Raw genomic sequence first — 25,149 nt, 5'->3', positions numbered from 1 at the left:
TTTGTTGTGCTATGTATTTATTAATATGTTGAAATGATGATAAGCATTCTGCTCGTGGCGATATTTCCTCATAATTTCCTGTATCAACATCAACAGAACTCTGGGTAACAATGACAAGTGCTGTTGGTCTTATTACCAGGAGATGTCACTGCAACTTTAAAATAGAATAGAATATGATGGAAAACAGAGTGATGTAGTTTTTAGTACAGTCACCATGCAACAAGAAGTTTCCTCACAGTCCAAAGGCATGTGAGGGAATGTGATTGACTGGTGATTCTAGTTTCTTAATTTGATGTCAGTGGGGATGTTAGACTGCGTGATTACTTTCTCTCTGTGTTGGCCCTGTAATGATGACCTGTCCTGCCTTTCACACTGTGATAGCTGGGCTAGTCTTCAGCCACTACAAAGTGGATAAGTAGTTAAGAAAATGAATGGCTGGGTGGGTAATAGAATTTGCTCATAAAGGTTATCTATTATTTTAATTATCTGTTTGGTATTCAATGTAATAATTTTTTGCACACTCAATTAACATATTCATCATTAACCCAGACATCCTCTTCTGGTGGTGGAACAAAGAAGTAAACAAACAGCTGTGGTAATGTGACAGTTTGCACTAAACATGTGAGACTTATACACATTCAATGTAGACGCTTTCTTTTGTTCCCTGGAAACTGACTTGGTTTTTGCAATGAAAATCACTCAGCAGCATTTTTAGAGCTGCAATGTAGAAGATTTGTTTTGATAATTCTTCTGTCCAGTGGAATGAGTTAATTGCCAGACAACTCCTACAAAAACCCAACTTTCTCCAGGTTTTTTACATTTACATCAGTGATTCAGTGTGCCTTCACACTCTGAGTCACTGATCATCTCAAAGATAAAGCTGGTACGCGCCCTGTGTCTGCATATGCAAATATTATATAATTTTGAAGCATGGTATTACGTGTTAATTTCATCACAGGGAGTCATATAAAGAGGTCGACTTTTAGCCAGTGTCTGTAAGCCACTGTGCAACATATACCGCCTCTGCGTGTTGTACCTATTTATTTTATAGCTGTAATAACGTACAAGTGCCACTAGGGGGCAATGTAGCTCCATACCTGGAGACGTCTATTGGGGTCCGCGAAATCGTAGATGGGCTTGAATAGAATAGAATAGAATAGAATAGAATAGAATAGAATAGAATAGAATAGAATAGTGAAATCATATATTATACATTAGTCAAAGTAGTATAAGTCTATATTGATAGATACTATTCTTATTGCTGTTGCTGCTAATACTACTAATAAAATAATAATAATAACAATAACAACAATAATAATAGTTGTAATAAAAATCTCCTTTTTAAAGACTCGTTCAGCTTTCCTGGAGTGCCTGTTGTAACGTTTCTGTTCTTTTGTGCATTATTGCTGTAACTAAAAATTATTAATAATAATCATTTGAGTAAGTGTCCCCCTCCTCGCAGCTATAAACCGCTCCAAATTTGTCCTGCACGCTCCTGCTCTCTGATTGGTCTATTTTCTGATTGGCCTGCACTCTGATTGGTTGAAAGTTACGTGCTGGGACAATCCGTCGACTGGAGTTTTGTTTTCTCGCCTGCGGCTGAAATACAGACGGCGTACCGCTGCTGGAGGCGATGAGGATATGATATTAAGGTTTTTATTCTAAACATAGTTATCTCGATAGTTTACTGGAGAGTGTAGATGCATTTTTTTCCTCTCTCTCTGTTTTCTTTCCTCTTTTCCCGGTTCTCTTACTCCGCTCATTGGAGCGGTTTACATGCGGGCTGTCATTCAGAAATACTACAGATACATTTTGAGCGCTCATGTGTTTGACCGTGCTCATGAATTCAGTTTTCTGCGTTTAGTCGCATGATTGTCGCTTTACTTTGTCCAAGTAGACTTAATACAAGTTGGTATTTCAGTCACAAACACGTGTCTGTACAATCAAGTTATTGTAGTCTTCCAGTCATTGGACTTAAGGTGAATTACTTTTTTTGCGGAATAACGGCGTGGTGCCCCCCCGGCGGGTAACATACTGAGGATACCGCAACACGGCTGAGAACAGAACAGTAAGTCCGTCTTCTAAAGTCACTAAAGTACATTAATGTTAATGTTTCTGCACTTCATAGTGACTTTCACAGTGAACTTGTTTGCTATCTTTCAGTTTTATTAGCTTGCATGTTGGAAAACAACATATCCTATAGAAATTGGTAACCGGTTAGAACTGTTGCAGTTCTAACCAAATTCCCAGGGACTAAAGTAAAAACCAATTTTTGAAGCATATTCATATCGTGCAAATGTTTTAAAACGGACAGATATTGGCAGATGTGGCTTCATGATAATACGTCCACATTTTTCATACACGTACAGATACCCAGTCTGGACTCATATTCATGAAAGCTATCACAAAATACAGAATTTTCTCCCTTTCTAAATACTTTTAATGTTTTTGGTTAGAAATAACGTGAAATTGCCTAATAGTAATAATGTACTTGTAAATGCGTAAAACACCTTATGAAAACGTTTTGTAGTAAGGTGTTTAACGCAAATAAAATTTAACCTCACTGAAGATCTCAGCTTAATTCTCAGTCCCTGCCAAATCAGTTATCTTGCACTTTAAAGTGAGTAGCAGTTCCTAGTGAGCTGAGACCCAGCGGATGACAGATACTGATCAAAGATAAAGATGTGAAGTATTGAAATAAGATCTCATAAGGTTTGGGAGGAAATTTATGGGGCAGAAAGATTAAAAACGGAGTAAGGAGAGACTTATGGACAGGTGGACAGAATAAATCTGCAAGGAAAGTAGTCTGACTTCCAGAAAGTGTTCTGACAGATTTATTCTCCTGTCTGGTCGTGGATGAACACCTTACTTTGTTGTCACTGCCACTGATTAGATCAAGAAATTGTTTTAAACATATGATGCATCAAAAAGAAGAGATTCTGGGGTTATTTCTGGGGCATTTTTTCTTTTAAAATTCCTGGCAAGGTTTTCATTTCACCATTTGGTACTGCATTTCCTTTCACAAGCAGCTATTTTGACAGCATCTGATCATAAGAGAGCGTCAAATGTTGAAATGATAAAGGTGACCAGAGACTGTGAAGACAGAAGGGAAAAGTGTGGTTGATTAAGTGATCATTTACATACAGAAATGTAAAAAAAAACTGCACCTTTAAGGCAGGAACTCAGTAGCACCACAGGTGTTATACATTAATAAGAATCTTAATATCTTTTTTGTCATTTAATTTCCTTTCAGATCAAATCGTCTGACCTTTTTTCTTCCTCATAAAAATACAAAAATGGGGCTTTTCCGGGTCTGTCTGTTGTTGGAGATGGTCCTTATTTCCACCGCTGTCAGGGGTGAGTAACAAAAGTACTGAAATCAACAACTGTAGAGTATTGCAGTCAGATTGTGTGACTATCCAACAGCCTTATAAAGGTTGGTGCAGTTAAATAGTTGTGGGGATGTTTTCATGGTGTGCATTCTTATTCACTGCTACATCAGTGTATTCTTTTTGTCAGTATCTTCCTCTGCTCCTTGGGTTTCTTAATTTCTTTTCAGAATTGATATATTTGTTCAGAAACTATAATGTATTTGCATTCCTTCATTTAACTCTACGTCACTGAATTACCATAGATCCAAACACTGTCTGGTTGTTACATTTTCTGAGATGTTCCTGTGCTGTCCTGGGACCTCTTGGTTATCCCAAGGGTGCTACTGTGACACCAATCAAGTAAAAAAAACCTTTTGACTATTGGAATATTCAGATCTTCATATTTTGCAACGTTATTTGGTTTTCAGTTTCAGGATTCAGATACTCTTTTGTATATATAGCTACATGTCACCATAAGCTCCAGATGTAGTCACTGTCACTTCAGTCACTGTTGCTGCTGACTATAATTTTCTCTTTGAGTGGTTGTTTTATTCATACAGTTTTAACAGAATTGCGTGAAAAACTAACTACACCCTTATCGCTTACTGGACTCAAGAAAGTAAATTGCAGCCAGGGGTTGCTAATCAAATGCATTTGATTAATTAAAAGCAAGTGTGACCATATCTATAAAAGCAAAAGCGCTGGCAATTTGCTGGTCTGGAGCATTTGCACAATGCCGTAGTCTTTCCGGGAGTGGACATCCCAGCAAATCCACCACAGACCAAAAAATTCTGAAAGGAATTGCAAAAAGCTCAAGAGCTACTTAGTTAGCTTCTTAAATGTTAAAGTTCATGACAGTGGAATTAGAAAAATACTGAATAAGTATACAGTATGGCTTGTTTGGAAGGTGTGCCAGAAGAAAGCCTCTTTGCACTAAAAACAACATGGCAGCTTGACTCTGGCTTGCAAAACTGCATCTGAACTAACCACAAAACGTCTGGAACAATGTCCTTTGAATAAATGAGGCCAAAGTGGAGATGTCTAGTTGTAATGCACAGCACCATGTTGGCAAAATCCGAACACAGCATATCAGAGCAAACACCTCATACCAAGAATCAAGCACAATAGTGATGATTTCGATTTGCTTTGCAGTCATTGAGTTAAGCGTGAACTCCTGTACAACAAAGCACTCTAGAACAGCGGTCCCAAACCTTTTTTGCACCACAGTCCGGTTTATGTCCGACAATATTTTCACGGACTGACCTTTAAGGTGTCACGGATAAATACAACAAAATAAAACCAATACCAGTACCAAAATACGGAAGATTTATTCATAACACACGGGAAATGACCAAGGCAAACAGAGGTAACAATCAAAACGATTTAAAAAATAACACTTAAAACAGATAGAAACCCTGAAAACCATGAATTTCACACCAGAGCCTCAACTCTCGTGGCCCAGTACCAAACGACTCACAGACCTCTACCAGCTGCACTAGAATCGAATGGGAGGCCATTTGTCAGACAGCAATACGGTCATAACACAGGACAACAATCCCAAACACATCAGCAAGTTTGCAACAGAATACTGAAAAAGAAAAGAATCATGGCGTTGCAAAGTCCTGTCATCAATCCAATTGAAATGCTGTGGCATGAGAACTCTACCAGCTATTGAATCATGGGATGTACTTGAGTTTTTCACCTGACCTCATAGAGTCACGTGGCTGTAAATGAAAAAATCACCGTACAGCCTTTAACACATAACTTATGTCTGGAGTGTCAGAGCTTCAGATAATCGTGCAGATCACAAACTGAATTCTTCAGCCGTATAGGGGGGTCTGTCACCACCATCGGTTACAGAACAGCTCCTTGTACTTTGTTCAACAATGTGTTTTTTGTCAGTGAAAATCAGTGTAATAGAGACAAACAACAACAAGCTGTACATAGATGAGAGCGATTCCCTGCTTGCCTGCAGGCTTTATGGGCAGACAGTTGTGGAGCTGGCGCCCGTTCCTCAGATCACACCAACGATGAGTTTTTAGTCGGAACAAAGCTGCATTCAGCGAGGCGAGGCAGAGCCAGCATGCAGACACGGGGCCGAAAGTAAACACAGGGCCATAGACCGCAAAGAGATGAGATTAGATTAGCCTATTAGGGATGTTTGCTGTACAATGCATATCCTCCCACTCACTGACTGCAGCCTGTCAGCTTAGTCAGGCAGCAGAGAAGGACAGAGAGCAAGATTAAGGAGAATGGAGGAAAGACGTGGAAAAGAAATCGGAAGGAAGGGGGGCAGGACTAGGGAGATTGGAGTAAGAATGGATGATAGAAGGGACCTAGTGAGAAAAGAAACCAGTGGGTACAAGTGAGGTAGGAATAGGAGGGGAAATGGACAGTGGCTGAAAACACTTTACAGCAGAGAGTGTAAGAAAGGGGGCAAGAGAGCACGAGGCGAACAGAGCTTTATAGCATTAAAAAGATTGCAAATCTCACAAATCTTCCCCGTCACCAACTTTTTTTGCATAATAGAATCCAAATTACAACAAGTTAGCAGCAGATATCATCTACAAGAATACAAGAATCTAAAAGAATCTTAATCTGACTGGCTTATTTGTTACATTTTTCCACTGCACTCTAGGAAATGATACAAAGAAACATTTTAAATGTGTGACTACTGAGATATCTCAGAGAAATATGCCAGCTATGTCAGCAATAAACAAGAAAAGTAAAAATATCACAGCTCACAATAGGACATTTCAAATTGAAAACAAGGTCTCATGGTATCATTTATCAGACCATTAGCCTTTCTACACAAGATGCAGTTAAAGTAAATTTAAGCTATTTTATAATTTAGGACATTATGTAAAAAAGCATTACCTTAAAATTACCACATTGTTAAAGAGAAAATGTTTATTATAATAATAAATTATTAAACATAAGGGTCTAATAACTGTTGCTGTGGATTGTGCCGAGGAACGAGGAAGTGACACGGAGATAGTGAGACAGGCAGTTAGTGATAAAGAGGCAACTTTGGTGCCCCTTGCAACAGATGTAGAGTTGCTGCACTCCAGAGGCTTACACAACTGCACTGTGTGAACTGGGGTCTGCGTGCATAAGTGTGTGTAGCTGAGCATGAGACTGAGCAGCTGAGAGATTAGCATTCTCGCCTGTTAGCTGAACAGCACCGAGCTTGGTTTCAGGGGTCAAAAAGTAGTAGGCCAGTGGATTTAAGGCTGCCTGCAGCTTTGGACAGAGTTAGATTCCAGATCAAATCAAATATTTGACATTTCCAGGAATCCTTTGTGAACTTCAGAACTGCTCTTTGGATTTTGTCACTTTTGGCAGAATCAAACTTTTTACCTCCGTTTCTGATCTTTATGCTGTTAAGCTACCTTCTGTACCTTAATATGTACATTATAGACATGAGAGTGGTAGTGATTTTAATCATATTTCACAAAATGTTAAACCATGGCAGATTTGCACATTGAAGCAGATGTAATGCAACTTCCAAATATTTCCACTGCCGCTACAAATACACTCTCCAAGAGTTTCCTTAGACTTCGAGAATAATGGCCTCCTTCAAGTCCAATTTCCCTCAGCATTAAACAATTATACAAAGAAACCAGATTCTGTAGAGCAGATGTTGCATTTTGACTTTCTACTGACTTAAACTGCTAGCTTTGGTGCTTTCTGAAGACGCAGCTGAACGATCTACTAAATGTGTTAGACACTGAGCACATCCAGTTGTGGTTTATTAGTGTATATGCTGTTATTGTGTATGCATCTACAAATATGGAGATAGATTAATTATGTGATGAAAAATGCCATGTGTATGTCAGATGGTTATCAGTCTGTCAGTTGGTATTTATATAAGACAGCTGTTGCAGCTTGATGGTCAAACAACTGGTGCACGACTGGTAGGATGATATTAATGCGATTATTGAAGTTAATCCACCAGATTTTTGTTTTCCTCTTTGTACGAGCTTATATGTTGAAATGGCATTTCACAGTCTTAGATCTCTCTGGAAGCAAATTCAGAAAAAAAAAGACGTACCCAGAAATGAGATGATTTGTGGGTTTCTGTACATGGTTTCCTGATGTACTCTTCTGTCTAAACAGTTTCATGTTTTCCATGTGATTGTGCCGTATAAACCACCCATTATTTGGACGAAGAGAGAGAAACAGACACGGCAATGAGAGGGTTCATCGCCGTGGGTTGTTGTTATAATAAGTGTAAAAAAGCCCACAGCCACATTAAAAATGCATCTTCATTCCACGAAAGCTGCCAAAGAAGCAACACTGCAAACACACACTGAGAAACAGAGGGGGAGAGAGAGAGAACAGTTCATCGTCACTGCAGGAAATGACAGACAGAAAGTGCAGAGTGTAAACAGCCACATGCACAGACGCTGGAAACATATACAAGTAGAAGATTCTACCCATAAATATAATTTAACATATAAGCAGTCATGCATAGAGGTGCACACACAGGCCCCCAATCCCTTAACAACCCTCTGCCCCACACACTCACTACTGAGGAATGTAATTAGCATGCTAACACTAACAGTGATATGTAGGAGAGAACTGTGGTTAGGTAAAGAGTGGAGAATGAGACAGTAATCAGAGGTAAGTGGAACACATAAATAGCACAGGTTTTAAGTTTTTAGAAGAGCTAAAGATGGCTGGAGGGCAGGATGAAGTGATAGGTACGAAAACTACAACTCACAATCCCTTTATTTTTCCATCAGTTATTTAAAGTTTGTCATCAATGGTTAAAAATCTGTCATCAAATTGTGAAAAATTCCTGCCACAAGTTCCCAGTACCCAAGACGACAATTTAAAATGTCTGTTTTATCCAGCCATCAGTCGAGTATACCAAGAGAGGTAAAAACAAAAGATACAACTACAGAATTGGCTTTTATTTCTAGGTGTAGTAATTAGATACTCTCTGGAACAACAACTTTAAAAAATAATGGCTACTTTAAAGATAAAATAAAACGTAGCAGTAAGTTTCTGCCTGTCTGACATTTAGTGGATTTAGATGGAAGAGAGCAGAATGATTCCTCTTTAATGGAACAGCTGCTTTTCAGACCACTGCTTTGTGCTTCATTGTAACAAGACGCATTATAAGGGCAATATAGCATCACATTTTATCACAGTGTAGCAGCAGTGTAAGTAAATGAAGGGTATTTTCCATCCTTTTCCACGAATTAGGATTATTAAGGACAGACTACCTAATTCAGAGAGTGAATCTACTAAAAACATCGTGCTAGCTTTAGCATTATAGTGAAATAGTTTTCGCATAACAAAAGTAGCTAAGAGGTTGTATCTTGAGTTGAACTTCTTACCAAGGCCCTGCTTTTCCATCATGTAAACATATTACTAATTTCATTCACCGTTTGCTCTTCCTGTCATATGGAATAATGCTCAGTGAAGTCACTTGTATAGTTTTTGTTGCACATCACCAGTTTTCTTGCATATTTGGTAAAGTATTGCTTCGTTGGAGGTTGTCGAGGTAGCTCCTTTTTAGGTACCAAATTGTCACCAGAGGGTGACACGCAGCGCTCACCCTCAGTGCCCGGGCATGTCTTGTTGTGCGCACTAGGGAACATAAAAGGCATTGCTATATAATAGTATCACAATATTACAGTTTGATATATACAAATCTGGACTAGTATGCGATATGGCTCACATAAAATGAATCTCTTTCACCTCACTAGTTTAAGCATTCAAAGTGTCCTTAGTCACAGCTAACAATTGTAAATGCCATTTGACATGCTGATAACCATTATATGACCTGGGGGTGTTTACCTGCCAGTCTCAGTGTTCGCACAGGAGGTGCTAAAACTAGATTACCCAAAATGGGTGAAACATTCATCAGAATCCACGCTAGGCCTTAGAAAATGTTTCTTCTCTTGCGTGGAACCAGTATTTTTTACCTTTAACCTACAGAGTTTTTTGTTAGTGTATTATGGAAAAACTAAAGAGCCCTTTAGTAAATGGTTTAAACGATTATGCACTTTAATTTAAGATTTAACTGAGGCTTTTATCCTCTATTTGAGAGAAGAAACAGACTGTGTGTGTGTGTGTGTGTGTGTGTGTGTGTGTGTGTGTGTGTGTGTGTGTGTGTGTGTGTGCTGGTTGATTAACTGACAAAGGGAAGCTTCAAAGGATCCAAATGACTCTTTCAGTTCCTCTTGTTAAATCCTAACTTCAGGGCCAAATGTTGTTGGCTGTTTGGGCTGGTGCAGCTGTGGCTGTCAAAAAAACTCCAAATACCAACAATGCACTTTAAAGAAGAGACCTGAAATATTCGTGCATGTCCCTTTTACGTGTTAGTCTAAAGTGTGAGTTTTCAAAACCTAGAACTTATTCTACAATATGACATGTCCTACAGATTAACTAGCACTGATGTGGACCTCTTCACGGGCAACGAGCTGGGACCTTGTGGAGCAGTCCTGCAGCTCACTGTTTTATGGGGTCTGCTAATGTTGAAGGCTATTAGCCCACATTTAGATAAAGTCAATGTTTGCTTTGAGTTTGCTAATGGTGGGGTTTAATGGGGCTGTCTGGACGCTCTCTGCAGGGGCTGACGCTGTGTCGCAGTATTGCTAAGACGCGATGCCTGTTTGTGGAGGGGGTGCAGGAGAAGGAAAGGCAACAGGAGAAGATAAGATAGAAAAAGTGTGGAAAAAATACTGAGAAAGAAACAGAAATATTTAACAGACAGTTTTGAACTGACTTCATGACTAAATTTGTAATCATTTAAAAATACTGGAAATGTCTTTAGAATAATTGCACACCCCTAATAGCAGTAGTCTAACATAGGGCTGTTTGATATAACGATATATATCGGATGACGATATAAAAACATCTGTCGTTTCATTTTACGCTATCGTTTGTTTCGTGGTGTCGCAAAATAAACTGTTTACGGCAATATTTTTTCATGGTTTTGATGGTCACTATAGTGGCTATATTAGTTTCTTAAAGTTCTCTCTTTCTCTTATATTTAATATAACCACACTACGGACGGACAAGCTAGTTTTTATGCGTTGTCGTTAGCAACAACGACGGTAACAGCATCGCGTGTCCGCTTGCTTATGTTCCACATAAACCTTTCACAATAAAGCTCAAGATCCTGTTGAGACTTTTCAAAATAAACTGAATCACGTGAAAGATGCAGATTATTTATGGATGAAAAGTAAAAAAAGAGCCGCCTTTTCCCCGCAGCACGCCGTGTAATAAATACTCACAAAGAAAACGGCGGCCGTTACAACTTATGTCTAAAAATGTGTCGTTTCATGCATCGTTTAAAACACTCGACTCCAGCTACATGACGCGCAGCTGGAAACACTTCTCGCAAGTCGAGCTGCCCGAGATTCACAGAATTTACAGAAAATGTTACATTTTTGTGATTTATATCGTTATCGGACGATAGAATTCTTATATCGGGATATGAGATTTTGGTCATATCGCACAGCCTAACATAAAAGGAGGATTAATGAAAGGCTGAGAGTTACAGTTGCTAGTATGATGCTGCAAGGACATAATATGAAGACAAAGTAAGTTTTTGTGAACATTAAATATTATACACATTTCTCTTCTGACCAGCATGTGCAACACATCTGTAATTCCAGAAGCTTTTTAATATTATTTCTTCATTCCCGCTTTATTTATATGCAGTATTTTCCCCCAATTCCCTTTTTTTCAGCTCTCCGTCTTTCCCGGCTTCTCTGTCTCTCCCTTACATGGTGCATTATTGTGTGGCGCCACAGTGCTGTATTGTGGTCTCAGTGGGGTTGGGGTATGTTTGGTCAACGCTACAGCACAGCAGGTCAGAGGGCACCTGGCAGATCAGGGAGGGGTCAGGGAGAGTGTGAGCATCAGTTTATGTACACACACTGTGAATGTGTGTGGCTGTAACGCAGGGTCAGAGAAAGCACATGCTGGCACCAGAGGAGTCTGTAATAACACTGGTGGAACTCCACAGGACAGCACGCATTAGTTTCACTGCATTTTTACATCGTTGTCTCTAGTGTGTGTTCCAAACTTCATCAAGCATGTATTAATAGATTTAATGAGGTAATATAAATTATCCCAAACTTATAACATAGGTTTTAACAATTAAAGACCTCAGTTGTGAAGTGATTATAAGTCAACAAAAATTGCTTACAATGATTGAAATCTATTGTCTTTATTGTTTCCTATTAACTATTTATAAAACATCTGTTTAAATTATGCACTGAATTTAATAAAATTAGTTATATAGCCATAGACAGCAGTGATAATTGTAAGCAAACAGTCTCATAAATGTAATGCCATTAATCTGCTGTGCAGGTGTGAAGTATAAAATGTGTTTTTAGTCTCCAGTAGACCCACATGGACTTTCTAGATACCAGTTTGTAGTAACTGGAAATGGATAGAAAGTGTTTTTAAGCAGATGAATAGAAAGACACCATAAGCAGTGTGTATTTTAAGAAAACACTCCTGCTGACACCCCATTTTTATCCATCAATATCCCAGTGGAATGATGCTCCAGGTTACTTTGGATCATTATTAGCCTTTACACTTAAACCCTTTTACCATGAACTGTTTTATTTTAAAGGTGAAACAGTAGAAAGTGTTCACAAGAAAGTCTTTTGAGTGTCACAGACTTAACTGTATGTACTTTGCTGCCTTTTACATCTCTCTCTGCAGTGTGTCTGTTTTCACTCTCACTTTCTTTCTCTCTCTGGCATTTTAAATCCTTTCTCACTTTCTTTGTCTCTGCTGTTTTCTCGCTCCTTGTCTGCCTTTAAATCAGATCTTTTCAGACCCCTTTTAACCCCCACCTACCATGCACACACACACACACACACACACACACACACACACACACACACACACACACACACACACACACACACACACACACACACACACACACACTTCAGCTGTTGATTCCTGGTGGCATTACAAATGGCATATTGAAAAGTGATCATTGGGACACTTTTTTCCCTTCAGCCTGTCATACTGACGTGAGTTGAAGTTATGCACCACTGTGGGCAGCTGTGAGCTTGTATCTATGTGTGTGTGTTTGTGTTATTTGTGTAATAAACAAAACAACAGGAACCCAACACCAGCCTGACCAGCATTATCACCATTACACCTTTGGTGTCAAATGTGATTGACATGTAATAGACATTTGGCCACACTCTCTTCATTTTGTCAAACATACTGATGACCTTTGACTCTAGGGAGTGGGAACTAATTGCACAGGATGTTAAGGTGGACAGCTTGTCTGTAGCTTTAAATTATAACAACTAAAGATTTCATATTTGGAAGGATTATGAAAGTAAATACCATGCCTACAATAGGAGGAAACGCTACAGTGCTGTTTTTTTTTTCCTGAAAGAATCACGATTTCTATAGAAAGTCATTTTTCTGCTGTCTTTTTTTCCTAATTGAATTAAAAAAAATACACCGCAACAAACAGATGAAAACCTCTACATAAGAGGGGACACAAATACTCTATCTTTATCCCCAGTGCCAGCTGTTGCTGTAGAATCCATACGGCAGGGGGATGTGAGCAGCATGTGGGGGTAGAGTTACATCCGAGCCATTTTAGGCATGAAGGGATAAGTTTCATAGAAAATAAAAGGAGTGAAATTGGTGTCCAAAGTGCTCGCAAGATCCTTACACTGTGTGTTACAGCCATTTTAGTACTCGCAGCCAAAGTAGTGAGCATATCCTCTGTTGTTTATTGTCAGTGGTTTAAAAATCAGCAGAAAATTGCATAACTGACATTTCTTGCTTTTTTTTCCCAAAATAAGGCAAAACATTGACCAGATCTGTAAAAGATTACAAAAACAGAGTTTGAAAACAGATATTAGTTACACTGAGGCAACTCAGGACATTAATATGCTCCAAGTAACCACATCCTGCTGATTTCTTGCTGAAGGGTCTGCAGAACAGTTAGCTGTGTTAATTATTTCCCACTACATGGCCCTTCATCACACTGGTCAGCTCAGTGCATTATTATCCAAAGGTAATCCCTCTGTTGCACTGGCACCATTATCACACCAGATCACAACGGGCCTATTCTTCTATATGTAATTAACAAAGGTCCTTATGAGCTGCTTTCTGGGATTTAACTGTTGTGTTGTTGGAGCTTTAGGGAAGGCAGTGGGATGTAGTGGAAAATGGAGAATGTGGGGGAAAGGAAAGCGCTCACATAAGAATACAGCGGCACTTCAGTTTAGGTTTGAACATTTAACAGCATCTATTACACACTGAAAATTTAACCTGGGAATTACAGTTTAACTGTCAGCTAATGGACCAGTGGGAGGAAGTTACATTTTCGTTACTTTTTTTCAGCTTGTTGTCCCGATGCAGCCATGTATTTCTGAATAAACAGCTTTTTGTGGTTAAGAACAGTAAGCCTGTTTGCAACATGTCTCGGATCATCGAGTCTCTAATTTGGGCGAGATGGAATAAAAGGACCATAATCCTGCGTCTGTAAAAGAAAGAGAGCTGAGGTTTCTTTTACACCACATATTGATTATGTTTTGAAAAACGTACTTTTGGTGTTTGCCTTTTGGATATTTCCAGATGCTGCTTTACATGCAATGTTAGACCTGTCAGTAATGGAGTATGCTGACAGTGTGTATCGGACTGTCTCTAAAACACATCTTCATCCTCTTACTTTTATATATAATCAACTCTATTTATCATATTAGGGTCTTTTTTTAAACGTCACTATATAATGATTGACAGACTCAACTGGTTCCTCTTGATTCAAGAGGTCAGTATCACTGGTACCAATTTACATTTTGATTATCCTTACTGTCTAAAACAGGTTATCTACTAAGAAGCTCGGGTCAGTTCTTCTATAGAGTTTCTTATGTACTTGATGCTATTTTGATTGACCTGATCAGTGCCACTGAATCCTCCTATGGCAACATTTTGACCACAGTTTTTGAATTTGTCATTGAGAGAATAACAATCAATGTTAATATTGAGACATTACATGTCAGAGGGTTTTCCCTGATAAAACTGTCTTGATAAAAAGCTCACTAGAGACACTCATAACTTTGGAGACACTCATCTGCTACTTCGAGCTACCTATAAGCATGATGCAACATTTCAGAAATGTTATGTACCTGTAGATTAAACCTGCAAGCTGCAAATTATAGAATACAAAAGCTTCAGACTAAACTAGCATAATGACTACTTTTACTTCTTACTGTGCTAGATGAAAATACACGAATGAGTGAGATCCATTTACTTACATTTAAACATCACTAAAATACTGCTACTTGGTCAACTTTATGTTGAGCTTCGCAAGATTAAGATAATGTTAGCTTTTAAGTTTTAACTGGAAAGATGTAAGTGTGGAACATGCATACACCACGGTAGTACTGAGACCACCAGTCTTGTTTCAGTCGTGTTTTATTTATTTATTTATTTATTAACCTTTATTTAACCAGGAAGATCCCATTGAGATTAAAAACCTCTTTTTCAAGGGAGACCTGGCCAAGATAGGCAGCAGCAGCTGTCTCACAGTTACAGAAATGACTCAAACACAGGCAGCAACAACACACATGCAACAATAAGTGAAAGAATACAAACAAAATAAAATAAAATTCAAATAAAAATAAAAAATCTGTTAAAATGACAATCAATCTAATTGAAACAGTTGCATGTTATGGACTTGGCCTCAAGGATTCGTAGTTTAGATTTAAAAGCACTTAATGAAATGAATTCAGTCATTTTCCAGTCGTTCTGCAGTTTGTTCCAGGCCGAGGGTGCTAAATGGACAAAAGCTCTTTTACCAAGTTCAGTTCGGGAAAATGGAACAGAAAGCAACAAGTAGCCATGCGGACGAAGAGAATACCGACCAGCATGTTTCATTACAAGCAGGGAACATAGATAAGAAGGCAGCAACCCAAGTATCGCCTTATATATAAAACTGTATAAATGAGAGTTCCTCCGACTTACCAAAGCAGGCCGTCCTACCTGAGAGTATAACTCACAGTGGTGAGTCTGAGATTTACGGTTAGTGATGAACCTCAGAGAAGCACGATACACAGAATCAACCATTCGAAGACATTGAGCAGAAGCATTCATATATAGAATATCACCATAATCCAGCACAGGCAAGAATGTTGCAGCAACAAGCCGCTTACAAAGGCTTTAACTTATTTTGGGTAATTTTTTTTTTTTATGGTTTTGGGGGACATTTAGATGTCAGTTGACAAGAAGAGATTAGCAAAAAGAACTATGGCTTAAGCACATGCAATCTCACACAAGCACCTTATCCCCTCTCTCAAACACAAGCAGTGGACTAAGACAGTGACCAGAGCTGAACAAATGGAGTTTAGTCATGGCTGAGGATTGGTGTGGAATGTGGGAGGGGGGCATGAATTTGTGTGTGCATGCATGCATGCGTGTGTGTGTGTGTGTGTGTGTGTGTGTTATGTGCATGCTTGGAATGTTTAACTCCCCACCCAATGAACCAGAAAACACACAGGTGGAGGAGGAGGTGGAAAGATGTGAGGGAGAGGAGGAAATGCAGGATGATGAAGGAGGGAAAAAGATGAGTGCTGGATCGCGGATCTTCAAAGTGTGATGCTCAAACTGACGAGTACAAAACAAATCCAAATAGAAAGAAAAGACATGTTTATTTAAGTGATAACCAATAGGGCTGCCACAAACGATTATTTTGATAGTCGACTAGTCACCGATTATTTATGCGATTAGTCGACTAATCAGATCATCATCCACTGGACGTAAAACTACAGCTTATTGCACCAGCAGCATCTGCTCTTATATAACTATCATTAGCTTACAGCTTTAAGCTTTTAAGGTCTGTGCTAACTAAAAATAAAGACAAGATGATAGTTTATTCAATTTTAATGAAATTTGCAGATTGTTTCGGTGAAGTTTAATAAACTCCTTGCTATCTAAAATATAACAGGACAACGGAGTATATTCTCCAGCATCTCACACTTCTGATAATCAGCTGTCTGCTTGACGTTTATTCAGCTGTGTAAAAACTATAACTTTAATCTCAGACAAACCGATTTACTCAGGAACAAATAAAATACTAAAGAAAGCCAAACAATAACATTTTTAATTTATCTAAGTGACTCATATATATTTAACCTGAGTAGCGAAAGACGGCGGTGGGTTTGAAAACGATTTGCCGGGAGTCCGGTGTTCTCACGGCGCTAGTGACCTAGCCCCCGGCTAGCTATCGAGCTAGTGGGTAACAGACGTCTCCAAAAACGTCGGAGCGCTTTTGAAAATATGTGGTGTCTTGATAAACTGAGCTGATATTTGAGGTTTACACAGCTACATTCTCGCCTGAAAATATGTTAAACGTTTATTTTGTGACCCAGAAAGAATAATAAGAGTAACATTAAAACTAACTAGCTGCCGCCATTGTTGGAAACTGAGCTGGGCCGCGCTATGAATTCTGGGACACAGCTGCTTCTTCTTCTTCTTCTTCGGGGTTTAACGGCAGCTGGCATCCTTGTACATGCAGTGCTGCCATCTTCTGTTTCAGTCCGTTATTACACTCTTAAATCCTGCTACTTATTCCTGCGTCTTTTGGGATCTTACAAAGCTTCAAACGACGCGTCGACTATTAAATCAGTCGTCGACGATTTTGATAGTCGACGTAATCGTGACTAGTCGACAAATCGTGGCAGCCCTAATAACCAAGTAAGTATTAATTTGATGAGCTTTACTTCTAACTCCACTCTGTCACCTTAACAAAGTAGGCTTCTCACTTTTGGACAAAACACTGCCTGAGTGAGAGTCATTTAACTGCTGACAGGTCTGGACTGCAGTCTGGTCAGTTCACCGCTCAGCCTGTTTTATTATGAAGCCATTGATGTTATGCTATGTGCAGATACAGCACGGTCTTGCCGAAATAACCAAGACTTTCCCTGAAAATCATGTTGCCAGGATGGCAGCATATGTCGCTAAACCATTCAGCACTGACGTTGCCTTCACAGAGTCTTCAATGCATAAGCCTTTGTATTGCATTGACTACAGGTCATTTCTTCAGTTCACCTTTAAATGAACTTGAGTCTGGAAAAAGGTGGCGGGAATCGTTGCTCTTGGATTTTTTGTTTTTTCTTGGCATGGTAGAGTTTTATCTTCTTACATTAGCGATGATGACCAACAATATTGTGTAATGGAAATGATGAAATACCCAAATTCTCTTTTTATGTTTTATGACAAATCGCTCTGAAATCACTGAATTGTCTAAATCTTCATCCTTTCACAACGTGGGGAGCTATAAGCTATTTTTATGACTATTGCTCTCTTTCTTGCGCCCTCGCTTATCCCTCGTCTCTTGTTTTTATAGTTATGTCAATATGGATGGCTCCCTTAGAGTAAATAGTCTGCTTTCTACCACTGAAATCAGGTGCTTAACACAGGTGGTACCGTGTGTGTGTGTGTGTGTGTGTGTGTGTGTGTGTGTGTGTGTGTGTGTGTGTGTGTGTGTGTGTGTGTGTGTGTGTGCATTCGTTATCACTCGCTGTTAATGAGTAACAGTGTCTGCCTCCAGAATGTTGATAAATGCCAGGTCGAGGACATCGCTTTGCTTTACACACATTCACCCAAATGTGCACCTAATCAAGCGTGTTAACTATTTCTTATCTTACGTCAACTATGTCTTGGCTTATCTGTAAGGCGTAACACAAAAAGACACACAAGATACAGATGTATATATTTACAGTGGCTATTTTACAGAGATTTGTAGACTATAAATGAATGTTTTTTGCCACGTACTGTACGTGTAAATAGTGTTCCTTTTGTTGGTGCCTGGGTCGTTGCAAAGTTATGTTCACAGTGACTGTAACCTGACTGTGACTAAATAAGTAAATTGACCCCAGCCTTGGATTCCTTGCATACAATCAGACCACCTGCTCTCCTGTTCTGTTGGGGAAAAGGCTTTGCAGCCTAATGAATGTTTGTTTGAGTTCAGTACTGAAGGTTGGAGTGAAATGATCTGAAACTTTTGAACAGTTGTTTTCTTTTTAAGTCAATGTTGCATTTATTAAAACCAAATAAATGTTTGTTTTGAATCAGGATGAAAGTGAGCTGAGTGTGCCATCATATTCAGGCTCAGCACATCTCTGTGTTTTACTTTGCACCATGCACTGGCCAGCCAGGAATGGTGGTAATACTTTTTACTCTATTTGAGTAGTTAAAGTATTCAAGCAGACAGTATTTCTTACTCACTGGAATACTGGAGCAGGCTGTTATTGAGCTGACAACCTTCTGATTAGGAGATATTGAACTTTGAAGGCATAAAAATACACACACTAAACTAGAAGTTTGTGGCCTTTAACCTTCGTTGAGGCCTAGCATCTATTGTTTAGTGTTTAGATATGACATGCATAAACTGTGTAAACAAACCTTATCAGGCTACGTGGATGTTTTGGAGACCCTGTCGTCACAGGAGATAGACACGGTATCTTAATGTACTTCCTGTCTTCTTTTTATCTCCAGCAATTCAAAGACAGAAGTGACAGAGGGGCATAGTTTTGTGCATTCGTGAGCAACTACACGATCACCTTCCAACAAGTCAGGACTGCAAGATTTCTCCAGCACTGTCAATCTTTACCTTTTCTTTTTTCCTTTTTAACTCACAGGTTGCGAAGAAAATACAGGGTTACAGAGGCTAAAGTATATTCTCTCACAGTTCTACCCCAGGTAGTCATTAAAATGTCAGTTGCACGTCCAGTCTGCAGCTTAGTTGTAAATCCTCAAATGTTAGCAGGTAGCTGTTTATGTGGATTATTTGCTTTCTGTTCATCCTTCCATGGCTTCATCCCTTAACTCTGCGCGAGTGGTGCCTCTCCGCTGGCTTTCACACAGTGCTTTTCTTTTTTTTCTTCTAACTTACTGTACTTTTCTTCACTTCCCTGAGTCTGCAGTTATGTAGTTAGCCCACAGTATTCCTGCACACCCACTCTCACAAGTGCATACTGTGCATGATGTGGTTTTCATAAAGCCCTTTATAAGCTTTAAAAGAATGCTCAAGGTTTAAAGTGCTCTCAGGTTCTTGTTGGTTTGCAGAACTTTACAGTCATGTTTCCTCCAAAGGCCTCTTATACCATTTTTTCCATGTTCAAGTATCTTCTGTCTTTTCTCTATGAGTTCAAACTACTCCACTGTTTATATTTCAACAGACCAGAATTTCAATGGTTGCTTAAACATTTCTTATGAATGTAACTTTTTGTATATATTAATGTTGTCAGAAACACAGACCTGGTTGCTTTACATGTGAGAAATCACGTATTGAAGACCGGGAGGAGACGCAGGGCGTCACAAGCTAGTTTACTCACAGTACCAAGCCTGGATAAACGGGAGGGTTGGAAGGTCATACTTTGTCAAATTTGTGCCAAATCAAACATGCCGATCCATCCGCTGTGGCGATCCCTTGAAAAATAAAGGAGCAGTTGAAAATATCTTGCAGGGCATACCTAATATACTTACTGCATTTACCTTTAGGTCAGTAAGGTCCATGTAAAAACGCTAAACTGTGGAATTTTAATATGTTTTTCAAGATTTTGGCCTGAAGTTAGGCAATAATGTGTTACTCATACAATGCTGTATAGTTACAAATGAAGACATATGTTCATTTCTGAATTACATATGCGTAAGGTTCAGAAACTAGGAGCCTTAGATTACACGCAGCTGCACCAGTGAGCCGTCTGAAGAGTGACAACCTTTTTAATAACAGCTGCATAATGTAAAACAAAGTGAAAATGTATTACTATTAAACTCTAAACCTAAGTAAAGTAAAATAATAGCTTTCATACCTCTCTCCTGGGTGGGGTGTGTCATTATAAATGAGTCATATCTTTTTCTCCAGCAAATGTTTTCCTCTTAACGGAGCATGAACCCGAAAAGAAGCGGTCGGTGGTAGATTTCACACCTTGCACAAGTGGTTTCAGATCATTTATCTGAAATTTGAACATTGATCATATTGATCGTTGTTTCTGGAAGGAAGTCCATAATTCTGTGGTAACCGTGAAGAGTTTTCATGTTGGGTATAGTTTTGAGGGTTTATTTCTTCACAAAGGTTAGGGCAAATCTTTAACCTCAAGTTTTCCCTTGTTTTTGTAATTGAGCAACTTGTTTGGTAAGTTTCTTCTAAGTGATAGCCTTGATTCTTACTTTTGATTATGGAGGAGCTTTCCTCCAGGGAAAGGCAGACAGGTGCAGTCGAGAGAAGAGAGGAAAGCCGGAACAAAATAACTAGCTATTAGAAAGGCTATAGTGAAAGAGCACAAAGAGAAGGACAGATCAGAGACTGTAAAAAGAGAAAGAAAGTGCGAACATGTAGGAGAAAATATATCATGTCTCTCTGAAAGGTCTGACGGTATAATTTAACTGTAAAATCTATTATAAAAGCAAAATGATTGATTGTGCGTGTGTGTGTGTGCGCTCGGGAACTGATGGTGTGAGTCGCGGAGGGGATCAAGTTGCTGAACAAACCACTCAGCAGATTCCTCAAAGTTTTTCTGTCCGCTGTGTGTTTTTCTTTTGTGTGTGTGTGCGTGAGAGAGCGAGAGAGAGACAAGTGTATGCTTTTGGTTTACGTAAAGTGTGTGACTGTATGTGTGTGTCGTGCAGCCCGCAGTGTTGTGCCAGCCTCAGGCACACAGTTAACTGTCAGGATGGGGTAACAAGCAGCAGCTGACCTGCTGATGGAGTGGAAGTGAATGGGTCAGAACAAGAAGAAAGCGTCTGTGTGAGAAAGCTCCTGAAATACACAAATGATTGTACACTTTGTGCTCTGCAGTTTCTGCCTCAATTAACATAAGATCAACTTATTTTATGTTTGTGCGTTTGTGTCAGTGAAAAAGAAGGAAGAGGATAAGTGAGATTTCAGTTTTTTGTGAGTTAATTCTGTCCAATAAGCTGCCTGAAAGGCTAAATGTGGCCTTACGCAAAAAGAAGTCCTGTTGGTTTATAATCAGTTTAGAAACTATGGATGTGATAATGGAATATGGCTTATAAACAATAACAGCAAGGTTTCTCCAAAGGCATAAATAGCACACTTGTGAGTATTGGTGTAATTTAAGCCTGAGAACAGACAAATTGTCACTGAAGCGTACTGCAGGAAAGTACACATAGAGTTTGGTTTTTAAAATCTTAAGTTTTACTACAGTACAGGGCAGAACTAAAGACGTAAATGTTACTTTTCAAACATACCTGGTAATAACAATGAGCTCCTGAGGATTCGTTTGTGTTGCAGCGTTCCAAACTTTTGAGACACACAATATTTTACAGATGCACACACATGCTCACACACCTCTACCTTGATCGGTACATCAGCGCTGTGTCCCGCTGTCAAGAGCTCTCCATGAAAAGCATTCCTCGGCTCTCCCCTCTCGCCCCAGTCTCGCTTGCCTGCCAACAACAACGTTGTGTTGGACTCTGCAAACCCATCTGACTCAAAGACCATTGGAACGTTAGGGGCAATAAAAGACCAGAACTCTCAATCAAAAACATAAAGGTTCAGCCCCAGCGACCGCATTCTGCCAAAATATACAACACAACAAAAAATGACCAAATTAGCGCTTTAAAAAAAGTCATGTTTGAATGCTGCTCCTCTACTTCTGATGATATTTTGCAGCTCTTATTTTGCCATGCTAGTTACGCTATAGATAGTATTTTTACCATGCTAAGAAAATTTGTAATTTTTAAATTCTTATGTGAAATGCATTCGTGAGTTTGATTTGAATAAACAGCACAGCACTGGCAATCATCACCGAATTTCTGCAAATGCAAAATAGAGAACCAGACAAAACACATTAGAACTGCGAGTTAATTTGTCACTGTGTCATATCACAAAATGTTAGCGTGAGAAAACACAGACGTGTATTCGTGGTATTTGGCACCCAGAGCCAGAAAAACAGTCTGTTTGTACTTGAGTGTAACAACTAATTGCATTTGCATTAATTTTGCTAATAAGTGTCCAATTTTAGAGCGAATATAGAATAATGGACATGGGGCCAAACCAGGTGAGTTTACTCGACCTTCTGTGGGGCACGGCCGGTTACATCAGGGCTAACTAGCCAGAGAAGAACTACAAGACAAACATACAAGACTATTATATCGACTGAGGCCATTTTTTGGGATCCTTGCAATGCTCAGATCTTGCTCTAGTATATAAATTTAAATGTAGTCACAAGGCAGTGTGATGATGTCATAATGTCATGCATAATACATGTTTTGTCGAGCAAACTTGCACGTCATTGTCATAAAATTAAAGTCATATGATGCATTTCTAAGTTTGTACTTTTAAAATGTGTAATTTTAGCCCATAGGTAGATGGTGGCTCGGCAATATGATGGTGTCATCATAATATGTATTATACATGAGAACCTCCACCTCTCTATATGCCCAGCTTGGACAGTGGAGATTTGGAGTATTAGAGTAAGATACTGTTGAATTAATAACTCACAGCGTGTCTTTTATCATGTCTTCCTTCTCTCACCCCAACCGGTCATGGCAGATGGCCCCGCCCTGAGCCTGATTCTGCTAGAGGTTTCTTCCTGTTGAAAGGGAGTTTTTCCTTCCCACTGTCGCCAAACTGCTTGCTCATAGGGGGTCATATGATTGTTGGGTTTTTCTCTGTATTTATTATTGTAGGGTCTACCTGACAATATAAAGGTCCTAGAGGCAACCGTTGTTGTGATTTGGCGCTGTCTAAATAAAACTGAACTGCACTGGATTCAAATGAGTCAGTATAGTGCCGCAGTACATATGCTATTGGATAATTGGGTGTAGTTGGTGAAAGAGAGTTTATTCGTGACATAGCTTCTGCTAAAAAAAAGAAATGCTTGTAGCATATTAAGGTACTACTCTAAGTATTTGTTTACAGTAACTACAGTACAGTAACTAATATTCCCCATATTGTCTGAATATAAGGTCATCGTTTGGTGAGGGTAGTTTAGGATTTACTAAAGAACTGATGATTATACTGCTATAGTCCGTCTAAACAGCCAAACCTGCCCAGGAATTCTGTTGATAGTGTAAACTTACATAAAATAAATCCAGAATAAATTTACTGATTTTATCTTGAGAAGTAAGAGCTTAAAGTGATGAAGCTAATGTGCATGAAAGTATGTGTTTGCTCCAAATACAGACTAATTCATCATCCAGGTTGGAACTTGAGCTTCGCATTTGCCGTTGTTTTGGGAGTAACTGCTGAAAGAACAGAATGTACAGTATGAACTAATTTTTTCTTTATTTGGCCTTCAGACTTTCTCCATCAGTCCATGCAGAGATCGTGCAGCTCTGAGCAGGAAGCTTCTGTCCCTGCAGGAATAGCATGCGTCTGACGTGGGCTATATTTTCCTGTAGTTAAGCTGCAGAATACCCAACGTGCATATTCAGTCTGTCTACATACTCCGTACTGTATAACCATAGGGCAGACAGAGAGGGGGTGAGCATTTGTTTATGCATATGTGGGCACAAACAAACTATCTTCAAGGAGCTTTAAATTATTGTGGGAAGTCAGTTGTGGGCAAGAGAAGCCCATTTTAAAGCCCTGCAATTTTCTCAAAGATGCCAACTACCCAAAAAGATAAGACAGTAATGCTCAGGCACTCTGAAATTCATAATTACTGTAATTGACTATATACAATGTTAAGAAAAAGTTTGTAAATGGGATCTGTGAGTATGACCTGGTCTTCACAGTGATTGGATGTAAACTGTGGTCCAGTCTTTATCTAAATGACAAATGAGCCTGTGACCCCAAGTTCAGGTTAAGTGGTGGTCCTACAGACAGCCTACAGATAACTTTGCAGACTATAATCTATATGTTTACTGTCACCAGGGGGTAGTGTCACAAACAACCAGTCTGTGTGCTGCGCTTGCTTATGTCCATCAGCCAGCGGCAAAGAAGAGCAAAGTTATAACAAATAAAGCGCTAAAGTAAAACTAGGTGTTAAAAAAAATGCAGCCTCCATCTGTGCTTCTTACGCAGTATTTTATGTTTTTAGTGCTTTTCCAATTTGTGTTGAACTCCGCTGTTATTCGGGTCCCTATTCTGGGCCACTTTTCAACATACACACAGCCTCGTCCACATCGAGCATCTTTCTAGTCACCGCTCTGCCTGGCCTGTCTACAGTGTTGCTGACTGATGAAAAGTAAAGTCTGTCTGTTTCCAATTTACATCAATATTTAGGCTTACTATCCAACTGCTTTACTCAACTACACTGGGCTTCAGCTGGCAGACAACCACAGTGACCTAATGCTATAAAATACCTTGATAAAGCTGATTTTTTTCAGCTTTTCTGACCCATAGGCAACAATGCATTCCCAAATTATGATGCTTCCTGTTCAGTATTTTTTCATTAGGATGGTGTCAGTGTGCAGGAATCTTATACACTTTGTGTTTACATCAGTCCGTGTAAACATCAGGTGTGTAGTGAAGTTTCTTTAATTGGAAAATAGCTGCTTTTCTATCTCATTAAAAGTGTGCGTTCATTTAAGATGAATTCTTTGTGCACATCGCAGATGACTCATTACTAAATTCTGCATTCATAGACAGTTTGTCTAACTGTGAAGTGATAAATATCTACCACCCATTAAAGTTACTTTATGCAAAGCAAATGTTTCTTGTCGGAGTCTTCCAGGACCTCTTTTTTATGAGCCGTGGTTCAATTTAGCAGATGTTTCTTGTCAATGTGAAATAAAATTGTGTTTTTTGTAAATCAACACATCTCTAACCCACACCTCCAGTATTATTCGAGTG

At 39.1% G+C, this 25,149-nt stretch overlaps 1 protein-coding gene across 3 annotated transcripts in view; it reads left to right on the top strand.

Moving 5' to 3' along the window:
- Positions 1 to 1,584: 1,584 nt before the first annotated feature.
- The window catches only part of fgfrl1a (fibroblast growth factor receptor like 1a), a 67,714-nt gene continuing 44,149 nt past the window's right edge, over positions 1,585 to 25,149 (top strand). For all 3 annotated transcript variants that reach the window (XM_086260435.1, XM_086260429.1, XM_086260425.1), the window contains exons 1-2: positions 1,585 to 2,068; positions 3,254 to 3,357. In XM_086260435.1, the coding sequence (XP_086116561.1) occupies positions 3,297 to 3,357 (61 nt within the window). In that variant the 5' untranslated portion in view covers positions 1,585 to 2,068; positions 3,254 to 3,296. The remainder of the gene's footprint in view (positions 2,069 to 3,253; positions 3,358 to 25,149) is intronic.

Source organism: Aulonocara sp. 'chitande type north' Nkhata Bay, linkage group LG2, assembly GCF_057382095.1.
Source record: "Aulonocara sp. 'chitande type north' Nkhata Bay isolate Kocher_YH1m ecotype deep benthic linkage group LG2, A_spYH_male_GT1.1, whole genome shotgun sequence".
NCBI classification, from domain to species: domain Eukaryota; kingdom Metazoa; phylum Chordata; class Actinopteri; order Cichliformes; family Cichlidae; genus Aulonocara; species Aulonocara sp. 'chitande type north' Nkhata Bay.
The sequence above is the reverse complement of the archived record's forward strand: the minus strand, read 5'-3'. Positions and strand labels throughout refer to the sequence as shown.